General features: G+C 39.7%; 1 protein-coding gene across 2 annotated transcripts in view; it reads left to right on the top strand.

Annotated features, from left to right (window-relative positions):
• SCIN (scinderin) overlaps window positions 1-13,936 on the top strand; it is a 62,444-nt gene that overhangs the window by 36,589 nt on the left and 11,919 nt on the right. For both annotated transcript variants that reach the window (XM_087774132.1, XM_009461171.2), the window contains exons 5-6: window positions 9,456-9,548; window positions 12,073-12,205. In XM_087774132.1, coding sequence (XP_087630258.1) covers window positions 9,456-9,548; window positions 12,073-12,205 — 226 coding nt within the window. The remainder of the gene's footprint in view (window positions 1-9,455; window positions 9,549-12,072; window positions 12,206-13,936) is intronic.

The raw sequence follows: 13,936 nt of genomic DNA, 5'->3' as shown, positions 1-13,936 counted from the left end.
TTTCTTGAAGCAAATTTCCATTTAAAGGACTTAATTAGGAAACCTGTACTCAGACAAAACACACATGGCTTGGATTTCAGTATAGCTTAGCTGCTTCGCGCCAGCTGAGCATTTGGCCCAGTGTTTTCCCCAGGCCCAGGTAGAAAATCAGCAGGGGTTTTGCCTGAGAACACCAGAGGGTAGGAGGAGGACTCTTCAGCAACGTTGTGAGTTACCCGTAATGTTCTTCAAGCTGCAGTTTTCAATCTTGGCTGCCTGAAGCCAGGTACTTAAATGACAGTGAACTGAATAGGAGCTGCAGGTGGCAAGTACATGTGAAAGTCAGGCTTTTAATTAAGTCTCTAAATACTAATTTCAGTGCCTGCATTAGAAATTTCCTTCAGAAAAGGTTGAGGCATACTGTACTGCATGGCATGAACTAAATCGTTTATGAACAGCTCTAACAATAGATGGTTGAAAACCTAATTTCTTATGCTGGGAAAGATGCTTCTATACTAGGTATTTTAGTGAATTTCTAAGATCATAATGAATTTCTGGGAATGCTTGCAATTAAATTACAACGTGTCTTGTTTGCATTCTTGTGGATGAGAAAACCACTCATCTTTGTTCTGTTTTCTTCTTCAGCTATAGCGCTTGCAGGGTTACCACGTTAGTTGATTACAATCTAATAATTACATGTTAGAATATTAATAGAGTTTGTAATGGCTTTTTTCCTTTCTGTGCTAGACTATCAAGAAATCTATTGATGAAAACCCACTATAATTTTCAGTTATTAAATGAGCATAATTAAGAAGACAAGGCCAAAGAAAAGAGTTGTTAGCAGTTATCTCCACATGGAGTTGTTAGCAGTTATTTCCATGTACTTTCTAGCAACGGGGGGATTTCATGGAGAAGAACTGAAAGGGCAGAGTTTCCTTGCTGTATAAAAAGCTCAGACATGCTGTTCTGGAATCCCGCATCTCCCCAAGACAAATACACCTTGAAAGGAAACTTTTTTTTCTTTTTTTTTTTTTTTTCCCCACCAGGTCTGCCTCATCCCAACCTCTGTGCAGAGCAACTCTCAAGGGATCTCTGCTCAAGGTTGCCTTTGAATTTTCTTTAGTGAAAGTTCTGCAGTGCAGGAAGGGCTCAGGGAGGAAAACTTTGTAGCTTTTTTTCAGAGGAGTCTGCATATGCACAGATTGCTGTTCCCTATCCAGGCCATATAACACTGGAGTAAAAGTCCTCTCACATCTGGGCAAGGGTGAAGAACAGCTGTATAGAAGAAACTGTTCCATGTGTTGTGGGATCAGTTCAGTATTTCTACCACCACCGAGTGTGTAACACTGAAGAAATATGTAAATATAATTATTGTGTTTACTGCAAAGCAGGTTATTAAGGCTAGGTCTTTTGCTTACATAACTGCCTATGACTTTGATACTACCTGGCTTTGCCTATAAAAACAAGAGGTAGATAAAATTACGTAAGATGGATTTAAATATTGCAGTAATCAATGCTGCAACTTCTAATTTTTAAGAGCTGTGAATCATAGCCTCTTTGTTGAACATTTTGGCTCCTTGACACAAAATTTGAGGAAGTGTAGGAACTTAAAAACAGAAATCAGTTAGTGGTGGGCACCTAAACTAGCAGGAGGAAGTGATTTTCAAAGAGCTAAGCAAGTTGTATCTCCTATACAACCATATGAAAGAAACATTCTTGCTCTCTCTCTCTTTTTCTGTCCTAATAAATATTTAATTTATTTCAAGATTCAGCAGGAGGCATTAGAGAAAATCTATCAAAATCCTCTCTGATTTGCTTTCTTAAACATTAGAGTCCAAATCTGTGCTCTATCTTGGATGCAAGAGTTTGGGTGTCATACCAAAGAGGATCCCCTGGCATACCTCATCTATTGGGCTGTATGGGACTAGAATTTCTGAGCTTGTGAATACAGCCAGTGGTGCACTGGGAAAATATTTCAGTGCCCTGAGTATCATTTTCCACCTTCCCATCTCATGGACTGAGTGCTAAAACACCTTGCTGCAGCTCCCTCTGCTCCCCCTGATGCTGCTATGTATCATGGCTGCCTGCCTATGCCTCCAGCCACTATAGATCCCCTGGGAACACTGGTTTTCTAGCAGGGTCGCTGGCTGCCCGTCACCTGCTGCTGCCTCCAGCTCATTCCCTGCTGCTTCAAGCTTCACAGAGTATTTGCTATACTGTTCTTTTTACCCCAATATTGATATGGTCCAGCTTGCCACAGCCTCAGGACCAGCCCGCATGGTGGCACTGCAAATGCCCTGCTGCAAAAGTGGATGCACTTAAGAAATGAAAAGCTGGGATTTTTGTGGATTTTAGCAGATAAATATTCTTTGTGTCTGAGGCTCCCTGTTGGCATTAGTTACCGATTTATTTCCATTATTTTCCAACACTTAAGCACGCACTGTCATGCAGCACATGTTTTTTTTATCCACAAGGCTTTCAAACTGAGATCTGCAAAGCTACAAAGACTTCAATATGTGCCTAACTTTATGTCCCAATAAAGCAGAAAAACCAGGCATCTCAAGCACATGTGCAAGTCTCTGCAGGATTTGGGTCTCATTTCTAATACCTGTGCTGGCATCAGAGGAGGATGTAACAAAGGAGTAAGGTAAAAAAATGGGATAGAAAGGATCAGTATAAATGCAAAAAAGATGTAGGGGTGATTACTTATTGTATTTTTAGTCATGCTGCAGGTAGGCAGGTCGCTGAACAGCTCATTTCTCGATGTTCAGCAGCAGTAATGGTTACAAAAAGTCTGCTGTGTTTGCAGTTACTGTCATTCACCCTCCCGGTTTCTTCAGTGTGGTATCACTGTTCATCTTGGAGGCATCCTAAAAGCCAGATATTTGAAGATAACATAGGCTGGGGGTTTCCTCAACTTATTTGATGCATACCCAATCTCAGTGTAAATCGCTAGCTTAGATACTGCCAGCTGAGCAGTCCCAGCAGGACGGAAGGTAGCTTGTTTTACCTTGGAGGCAAACTATTGAAAAACATGGAATATGTACTCTGAGGACTGATCTAGATACTTTTTTTGTGAACATGTTATCCGTGGCCTGTTTCACACAGCAGAAAATTAACGTTAGAATATCGTTATCATACCAGTAAAGACTTTATATTCAAATTATCCCAGACAGATATGCAAAGTTGCAAATATTGTATGAAAAACCGCCAAAGCCTAATGCCCTATTTTTAGGAAGTTAAGCTTAGAGCTATGAATAAAATTATGATTTGCATTTGAAATTCCTGAGACAACAGAAACTGGCTAAAAATGTAGGCCATAATTTATGCATCAAAAGTGCCATGAGCAACTGATGCATTTTGCTATATTATAGCAAGCCGAATGCATACAGATCAGGTTTAGACCTTAGTGCCAGAAAATCCTTTTGATAAATTACATGGTAACAGCAAAAAAAATTAACAACGTGCCAGAACTGTTTGTTAGCATAAAACATCCTTGTGTCCACTTCTCAGTACATTATGGCTGTTTCCATCTTATTTTCAGTCTCTGCTCAGGCAGGTGGGAGGTCTTCTGCTCAAGGTGAGCATGTAATGACATCTGTTGTTGCTGGAATTGCTAGTGAGAGGCAATTTCAGGCAGAAATCCTGCTAGCTACCTGGGAGCAGTTTAGTGAAAGGATTTTTCTTTTTCCTGTTGGGAGTATAATTTTCGGTAAGACTATGTATGTTCGCTCAGATTGATAGAAAGAGTTCCAGGTTGCAATAATCAGTGAAATAAGCATATTTGGCTACTCGTAATCTGACCAATGTCAAAAGTCATTTTTGTCTGGACCAGAATATCCCCTGCAGTGGCTGTGCTCTGGCAGGAGAACCAGTAAGACAAAATGATTAGAAATGAAACTGTGGCCGGTTACTTCAGCAGTGAAGCCCTAAAGCCACCTTTGCCTGATGATGCTCTGGGTGTATGTCTGCGCTGGTACCCAGGGTCAGCCAGGTGGGTACTAGCCTGCATCATGTTCATCTCTTCCTCTCTCTGCTGGATTTTTTCCTTTTATTGGCTACTGGAGTAGATATTTGAGGCAATATTTATTTCAGAGAGACATTCCTTGTAATATTCTTCTCTGCTTTGAAGGTTATTAAAAATTTAAGCCTTTATCTACCAATGAGTTCATATTGTGCCTGTAGTTCAGATCTATTGTCCTGCATGGAGGATTTGTTCTCTGTCACAGCCTGCACGTGTACCTTGAGTTTGCGGGACCAGGATATACTTGCTTATGTCAGAGTGTGCAAGAAAGTAAATGATGAGCTACTAGTCCTGATTATTTTCCAAAAGTATTAAGTAATAAAATGTCAAGCCCACGACACAGCTTTAAGCTATGTAAATGTCTTGCTTTTCTTTCTATTGCTCTTAGCATATGAAGAGGGGAATTTGAGTGTTTTTGAGATCTGACACTTGGGATCACAGCCACAATAAATAGTTCAGTTTCAGCCCCAGAAACCTAACCCAAACTGTGTATAATAATAAGGAACACAAACACAGTGCTAATGTACACAAGTTAAACTGTACAAAACTGGTTTTCTCTCTTAATTAACCTTCACCTGACATGTTCTTCAAATATTGTTTTCCTAGTTGGATTTTCAGCCTCACTGAACTCTTTAAACTTCTTGCTCCCATTAAATCAATATCAGCTATTTTATGATGCAGAGCTGGCCTGTCCAGTTATGAAGACAATGTTTGTGAAATTTCATCTTTTGATGAGTTTATTTTAAATTATTTACCTTGTCACATTCCTACAGATTAGAAATCTTTTGCCTGTGATTTCTTCTGTTCTTTTTTAAGGACAAAGGAGGGGAATTTCACTTGTCAGTAAAACCTTTAGCTCTGTATGCACCTCTCTAAGGGGCTGCAGATATTTACAGAGAAGAGCTCGTGCACATGAGAATATGAAAGGGGATTATGGTTTTGCAGTCAGGATAAGCTACATATTGCATTTACCACAAGATAAGAGTGAACTTGGGCAGCTGATGTAGAGGAACTGATGTTCTGTTGGTTTCCACTATGATATTCTTGTGCTAACCTAAGAGTGTCAACACAAAGGTTAAACAGAACTTAAAACTCCCAAACTTTTAAAATTAATGCAGATTGACTTCCTGTTATACTCCCCATAGACAAGATCTAAAGGTGTGGAGTTAATGGATACTTTTGCTAAAACAACGCTGACTCGGCAGTCTGATGCTCTCATTGAGAGGTAAGCTGGCATTAGGCTACAGCCATGTAAAGCAAGGTAGGCTCTGCTGCACCCAGCTATGGGCATGTCTTATTCTGAAACAGCTGTGAAGCAGATTAAGCCTTGAGTGGTTAAACAACCTCACATATACTGTGAGGTTAGAGTGTGCACACCGGCAGTCACTGCAGAATAGCGGTGAACACCTGTGTGCAGCTTTGCTGACGTCAAGAGTTGCTCGTGCTTTACTCCAGGACTCTGATAAACATGCACGCAGGAAGCAATGGTGGGGAGAGGATAAGCATCATTCTGTGGTGGAGCAACAGAGCGCGAGGGGTGGTTTGACACCATAATCTGTCAACGGCAGATAAAGTGAAGTGATATGAAGAGTCTCTGTGGTTTGGAAATCAGCAGCTGCAAAGATGCTAAGCCCAAAGAATGAAGAAGCTGGGACATGGGTATGCTTTCAGGGCCCCTAATTATTCTTTAGATTATTTCTACTGGAGTAAATGATAATAATAATGATCTTAAAAGTGGTTTTAAAACCTGTGTGTGCACCTGTGTATTTATGAGAGGTATGGTTTGAAGTTGCCAATATGGTTGGATGTCTGGGGAAAAGTGTGGCTAGGCTGTTGCATCCCCAAAAGAGCATTGCTATTTTCAGGTGTGTAGGATGGATTTGTGGGTCTGAATTCTTGGCAGGTTTGCAGGTCAGGGTCTCAAACCTCAGAGCAGGCCAGGAGAGCCAGCCTAGGGCTGTCTGTACACTGCGTCGTAAGACATAAAGACCCAGTGGAGCAGCCTGACTGTCTGTATAGGGAAAATTATATGAGCAAAGTCCTGTGTATATAGCTACCGTAGGATTTGTGTGAAACTAAGAGTGTATGTAGATCAGAATCAGAAGACTCAATGTCCTTTAAACTGTCTGTTGGTTTAAGTTGTTTTATTGGGAAACGTTACTGAAAAGCTTTGGGAGCCTTTGACTATAGTCTCAGCTGGCATGATTTGTTTTCTTTTTGATGTATCACATGAGAATTACCTGTATAAAGGTGAGGTGCCCTGGAGAGCTGCAACTCAGCCAGCCATATGGTTAGGTAATGATACAACCCAATTCCAGCCCAGCAGTTAGCTGTTGTTCAATAAACACTTCGTAATCTTATTGATAAAATTATCGGTTATCGTAACATCCAGGCATATGTGTGGCTGTGTGTGGACTCAGCCATAGCATGGGAGTTTGCCTTAGAAGGAGGAAAGATAACTTCTCTGGGAGGCATTTCTTTGGGACAGAACTTAACATTTTTTTCAGCATAAATTGCTTTCTGTTTAAGCACAGAATTTTTCCTTCCATGATCTGTCTCATCCTCCAGTCTATAAGGCAAACTGGCTGAAATTAATGCGTGTTGGGAATGACATAAGCTGTTCCTAGTAATACAAAAGTGTACTGACTATATGTATTTCATACTGTATCACTTCATGTTTTGAGTATATATAGTGCATGCTGCATCTCTTCACAATTGGTGTCTTCACATGCCTTAGGTCATTTAACCTTGTATCATCTTCTGGGTTTGATACCAACACACACAGGTGTACATACCCATTAGTGATTCAGCTCAAGGCTTATTCTAACAGCTGTGTTGGCTGCCCAGCCCTCCTCACAAGTCCTGGATTTTCTTATCTGGTGGGAGGAGAAGCACATCTTGTCCGTTCTTAACAAGGGTCATCAAAATGCCAGGATCTACAAGCAACTGTGACTTCAAATGCAGAAGAAGGGAGCACCCTCAAGACCCTTCTCCATTTATTTTTGGGTTCCTCTGAGAAACTGCAGAAGAATTACAAGAACGAGTAATGTTCCTTTTCTGCTCACCTATGTTGAAGCACAGGGCTAGCTTTGGCCAGAGAAGCTACTGTGCAAGCTGCTGTTTAGTCAACTGTGAATAGATTTCCCCAGAACCAGAACTTCTCTGCCCTTTCCAGGGCAGCTCATCTCATACCTGTAACTGCACCTGCGCAAAGGAGGTTTTGACCCCTTTCTCTGTGCCAGTACTGATGAACTGAGATTTCCTAAGATAAGACTTAGGGAGTCTGACAATAGTTCTCTACCTAGTTCAGAAAAACATTTCTACATGCAGTTTTAAGACACCATCAGGTCAGGCCAGCAATCTAAACTGTGCTGGGGCTAATTTTAAAGCCCAGTTTTTAAATTACGGAGGCTGCTTGGTTTAATTGCCACCAGAGCAGGGCGCCTAGACTGTGTTGTGGATAGAGAGGCTGCTTGTGTCAAGATGCTTTCACAAAAACCAACAGGCACTATTTAGCCTTGTTTAAAATTACTCAGTGGCACTCCCATAGTTTTCAAAGACCCCTGGGCAAGCAGAAAATTTTAAGAGCAGGTTTTTTTATATCACTTTAAGCAATGTACAACAAATCTGCAAAATAATCATGGTGCCACAGGTATTCCATATGCATAGCAAGGGAAAATGCTGACTTTAACTGTATGAAATCACAATTTTTGTATATTTTTTGGTGTATTTTTTTGCTGGAAATACCTAATTAAGCAGAGAACTAGCGAGTATGGACTTCTGGAAGTTTTATTAACAGGACTCTTGTACCCTTTTAATTGTTACTGAAAGTCAAATGTTACAAAACCCTCAAACCTATTCAGTGTCTGTTCAGGAAAAGATGCATGCCTGTTATTTGGCAATTTTCTGACCCTTGCATTACAAAGACAACGTTATTCTTGGTGCTCTACAGCTTGTCTGTAGGCTGCTGGTTAGTGTGAAAATCTAGAAACATTTTCAGAAACCTTGTGCCGATATGCCACATATGCCCACGGTTCTTAGCCATTCACTAGCATGGTGGAACTCTGCTATGAACGTGTAGCCCTACTTCACCTATGCATTAGTAAATCTGCAGCCATGTAGCATAAATTCAGGAAATGCTGACTGACAGCTACTGAAGAGCTACTGGTTAACATCTTTCTTAAACACTCAGGGCATTACATTCTTGTCTTCAGTGAGTCACGAGTGAAATATTTTAGCTTAAACTGCAGCAATCACACTTAACAAGGCTTTTTTTTTTTTTTTTTTTTTTTTTTTTTTTTTACTATTTTACTGGCCTTACCAGGTCAGGAAAATCCTTATATTAAATATTTAGGCTATTTTTTTTTCCAAATTCTTTGCAGTTGTATGCTTAGTCAGGCTTCCCTGTTATCAAATATTTACAGTGGTTTTGCATGTGACTCCATCTTATATGCAAATGGACTGTGTCAATAGGAAGGCTGGCACTGCCCTTGTACTTCATGTTAATATTTAGTTAGTCAGACGTATCAATTGCTACTACCTTCACTCTGAGGCATAATTTCATAGAAATCCATAATATGCTGTTTGTAACATTTGGATTTGGTCATATATGAATCATTAAGGAACGATCATTAAGAAAGGGTAACTAGGATCTAATAATGACTACCTGACCGTAACATATTCTTCATGAACCTCTGTGAATTTCTTGTAGTGGTAGTTGTTATAACATTACCCATGGTGTAAAACTACTATGATGTAAAACAACGACAGTGTCAAAATCGATATTCTGGTCGTAGAGCAAAAAAAATGTTTTTCTTACTCCATGATTTTTTTTCAAGACCTTAGCTAATTTTTCCCCCTTAAGATGGGATTAAGAATCTGTAATTTTTAAGATTTTTGAGCTCATAATCTGATACTTTATATTGTCAATTGAAATATTTTAGAAGATAATTTCAACTCGTATATTTCACTTTATCTGCTTTAATTTTAGTATTGTTAAACATTTTAAGAGTAATGTCATTCAAAAAATTGTAAGACGTGCTTGCCGACAGTTTAGAAGTTACTGGGAGGAAAAGGGGAGGACAGACATATAAACACACACGTAGAATAGGATCACATAAACCTTTCTGTTCTGTGTATTTGTGTGTGTGTGTGTATCCTCTGAAGCTTTTCTCTATATATCATTTCCTATCCTGGTCTATAGACGACCAGCAATTTGGCCTGCAGGGAAGACTGCATATAGTTCTAAAGCTGCTGGAGATCTGACACAGTTATTTAAAATTATCCATATGTTAATGACCAAGTCACCCATGAGTTTGGATTTAGATTGGATTATATGTAAAGATGATCCTGATTAATCGATTACTGGATCAACACATGACAGTGTTTACGTGTTTATACTACAGCACCTACTCTCCCTCTGCAGTGAATTTGTTATTCTCTTGTTGTACAGGTTTTAGGGAGCAAGCCAGCGCTTCCCGAGTGTGATGATGATGATGATGAGCTGGCCGATATTACAAACAGGAGAAGCGCTAAACTATATATGGTAAGTTATTTATTTATTTATTTATTTATTTATTTTAGGTACAGTACTCCACAGTATTCATGCATTCATTCATCACCCATATATGGAGTTCTGACTTCAGTTACAGAACTGCAGTTGTGTTAGTTGATTTGCAGCCAATGGACAAGTTTCTCAAAAGATGTCAATCTAGACAGCCCAGGTAATTTGAGAAAAAAATGGATGACAGTCCTGTTTACTCAGGAAACAAGTTAAGCATGGCCTATGAACCACTCAGTGCAGGTCAAAGAATTAAGTGGTCTTAAATCAAACTATATTTCCTGTCTTCTTGATTTTAACAGTGAGAGTTTTAGTAGTCATATATGATTTAGCTATTCTTAGCAGAGTTTGAGAGGTGGACAGTTATGTTATGTTTTATATATGAAATCCAAAGGAATTTGAATGCAAAACTCCTTTCTTTTGCAATGCCCTTTTCCTCCTTCCTCACCTGGAGTGGCTTAACACTGACTAGGACAGTGCCACCACCAGAAAAATTACCTATAAACAAAATGGATTAAATATTTACTCCATTTAAATCAGTAGGAGTTTTATGATTACATGCAGTAAAGTTGTCATTTTTCCTCATGTCATGCTATGCATACTGCTCTTTCCTAGAAGAGGGATGGACTTTATTCTTCGGACTAAGAATACAGCATCTTATCTATATACAAGGCCACACAACCATTTCTTTTTCTTTTTCTGAAAAAAAACCCAAACTATTTCCAGGCCTGTATTTTCTCTCTTTTTTTTTTTTTTTCCACAGCTCCCCTTTCTTTCATATTCTCCCACTTGAGAAAAGAAGTGAGAAAGTATTTGGAAAAGGGGGATGTTTTTAATGAAATCTAGAAAAGACTTAATCCTGCCCCCTCCCAATAAAAAAGATTATTTTCTCCTGAAGACTGCAAGAAGAGTATTTTTTTACAAGCTCTCATTAGAATTGAGATCTGGACCTTTCTCTTCAGCACTTCGTGCTCTGGCTCATGCAATGAGATTGCCTTGTGTGACAGAAAAGAATCTTTCGCTGGCATACAATGTACTTTCTTCCCTTCCCCATAGTCACTTAACAAGAAGGGTTTGGTCAACAAGTGGCAACACTCTGACAGCACTAAGTGCTACTGGATCCCCATGTGTGTGACATCTACAGTAGCTTCGAAGCTGCTGTGAAGTGTGAGGGAGGGCGAGTCACTCCTACTGCAGCTCCTGCATCCCACAGACCACAGCAGGATGGAGCCACCTCTCTCCCTGGCTGTTAGGTGATTCCTCCCCTACTCACATGTGGGGCTGGGGTTTACCAGAAGCCTATACGAGGTGATCATTGTTACAAGGCCATTTTTAGTCCGTCTTGTCTATGTGCTGTGTTTAGTTCCCATTAATCATCCCATTCTTGCCAAAAAATCTGGCACATATTTATCTTTATAGCAGCGTTTTAGAAAAAATAATAGAAAAAAAAAAAGAAGAATAAGAAGGCCTGCGTGTACGATCAGGACCATTGTAGTAAGACAATACTAGAGAAGAGAAAAGTGCTTGCAGTGAATTTTGGAATCCTAAGAACTCTCAGAAAATTCTGTGGATATTTAATAAATTCCTCTAAGTACATGGGTCCTGCTAACAGAGTTCTGTTAGCTAAATTTAAATGTGCTGCAACACTTTGACACGGTGAGTGTCAAAGTAAGGAGACAGGTCTATGGTGAGCCCTCACAGTAGGTATAATAGTTGATTTTTATTTGTTGTATGCAGTGGTAATTTCCATCTTGTGCTTCCATAATATAAAATAGAAGATATAATGGTGTATTTAAAATTAATATTTAATTATGAAAGGAGATAAAGACTGCTAGAAAAGTTATTACAATAGTAATAACTTCTTTTCAGTAGTAATAACTGGTCTTTTCAGCCATGCAGGAGTGAATTTTAAAAGGTTTTAAAGGTCTACGTGAACTTACAGTGGTGGTAGAGGTTACAAAGCAGATTCTGCAACAGGTCTTACATTACAGTTTCCAGTTAAAGAACTGTAGGTTATAAATGTAGGTATTTCACTTGTTAGTATCAGTGTAGGACTACTTTGTTACAGTTTCAAATGCTCTTGTTCAGCATGTATGTCTACCTGTGGCTTCAGTGCAGGTTGCTTGGTAGCAGAAGATGACACCTAGGGACTCCACCAGTTCAGCTCAACATATAGGAGGGGCTGGAGAAAATACGGATTTTTAACTGTGAGGTGTTCACTCAATGAGGAGCTGAATTGAAAGTGGAAGAGAAACGGATTTATTTTAAGTTGTGAGATAGGGATCGAACAAACTCACTAAAATTAACACTACATCTCCCTCTACTGGATGTAAAATGAAATGAAACAAAAAAATAATAATTAGCCTACCTTACTTTCCGGCAGCACACAAATTTCATACAGCTGTTTATATAGGAATGGCAACTGATTTTTATAGTAATTTTGGGAGCAGAAATTAATTTGGTTATAAAAGCCAGAATTGATCTAAATTTGAAATTACTGCTTTCTTAGGTGTCAGATGCAAGTGGATCCATGAAGGTGTCCGTGGTAGCAGAGGAAAACCCTTTCTCCATGGCTATGCTTTTGTCTGAAGAGTGCTTCATTTTGGACAATGGTGCTGCAAGGAAGATCTTTGTGTGGAAAGGTAAGAGATCACTTCTGTGGCAAATGCAGAAGGTACACAGACATATCTAAGGAGCTGACACAACACCCTCGGGACAATAGCAAGAATTTAATACTGGCTGGACACAGTACCCTCCACACAGTTCTTCCTTGGTGCAGTCAGTGGACAAGGATTTCCCACTTGGGTAAGGGCCTCAAGACTGAGTCTTGCCTAAGGATCCTGGCTTATTTTCAGGTATCTGTAAGCTTGGGTGCTTAAATGCTTATCTAAGTAAGTGGCAATTACAAAGCAAACAAAGAATTCTACAAGTTCTGTATATTGTCATCAAATCCCTGTCTTCTGGGACAAAACCTGGACACTGAAGGTTTGATAATGGGTAGATATTATATTTCCATACATTGCACCACAGAGGTGTGAAATTGAAAGGTGAGTGTCCTAGGCATCAACTAAAAGCATAAGCTTGCAAATACTTTGATGCTTCTTTTTTTCTTGTGAATATTTCACTGTGGTATCATCAATGCTTGTAGGAGTGTCTGCAATTGCTTTGACTGAATGTTTCCCAGAAGAATACTGCAGGGGAATTAGGTCTGGACACCTAGTAGCTGGATTGTTGTGGTGCTGCCATCGCATCCAGTGCTGACTATCTCCCCTTTTTTTGTCTGAGGCAGTGTATTAATTATTCTGTGGCATTTGCATTTCTTTTTACCATGTGCAATAGCAAATAATTAATCGATGCAGTTGTCAAACTGCTGAGGTCAGTCCAGGAAGCATTGTAAGCATTTTGCTTGAAAACTTCATTTGCAGGTAGGGAAGCATCCTTTGAAAGAAAGCACTTTGGGAGCATTGTGCTCAGATGGCCTAAGGTCTACCTGACCCCCTGATTCCTGGTTTTCACTCTCTACCTGACAGCTCCAAGCCAATAGGATCAGGCATAAAATAAGTAAAATAAATACAATTTAGGCCCTTTGAATGTGGCCCTGGGTGCTCCTCTGTGCATCCTTACTTTGCTACTGTTGGTAACAATAATGTGTGGAAAAATCCCATTAGTCTGTGAGTCTCACTCTTGCACTGGGAGGCTGCAGTTATATTCTCTGCTGGAAATCTTCAGACCACTAAGCTGAGGAGTGTGAATTACTTCGTTAATAGTCTCATTCAAAATGGAATACAATGAATAGCTTATCAGAGCATCTTATTAGACTAAGCGGTCTTTGGCATATAGTCATTGACAGCCAGCTGGGACACAGACCTGATACACAGGATCATCCCACAGAGACTTTCAGGGATGTCTAACACTGAGCAAGGCTGAACAAGGAGCAGTGGACAGGGAAGGGTGGTGGTAAATTGCACAGCCCAGCCAGATGAAGTGGGAGTTTCTTTTACTCAGACTGTGGCACTGCCTGAAGAAGTGAAGGCAGTTCTGGACAGCAGCTTTATTTACCACATTGCAGCCCAGCAAGGGAAGATTCAGAGAAAAGAGCCAGTGTTCTTGTACCTTGAACCAAGCAGATATTATGAACAGCATTTTTTGATAGAAACGCACACACTAAGAAAAAAACCAATGCCTCCTTTTTTCTTTTTTTTTTAAATTTTATTTTATTTTAACTGTTTTCAAAGCCGCTGAGATACTGTTTTGGCCATTTAACTTTGTGCGAATCTTACTGCTCATGCTATGTCCAGCATTTGTGTTTGTTCAAGACTGAGGAAAGAGCAATGTTGAACACAACCTGGCTCAAGAACATCTTGTTTTTGCAG

The sequence above is a fragment of the Nipponia nippon genome, unplaced genomic scaffold, assembly GCF_047370975.1.
Source record: "Nipponia nippon isolate SJK-2023a ecotype South Korea unplaced genomic scaffold, ASM4737097v1 scaffold_1, whole genome shotgun sequence".
NCBI lineage: Eukaryota > Metazoa > Chordata > Aves > Pelecaniformes > Threskiornithidae > Nipponia > Nipponia nippon.
The sequence above is the reverse complement of the archived record's forward strand: the minus strand, read 5'-3'. Positions and strand labels throughout refer to the sequence as shown.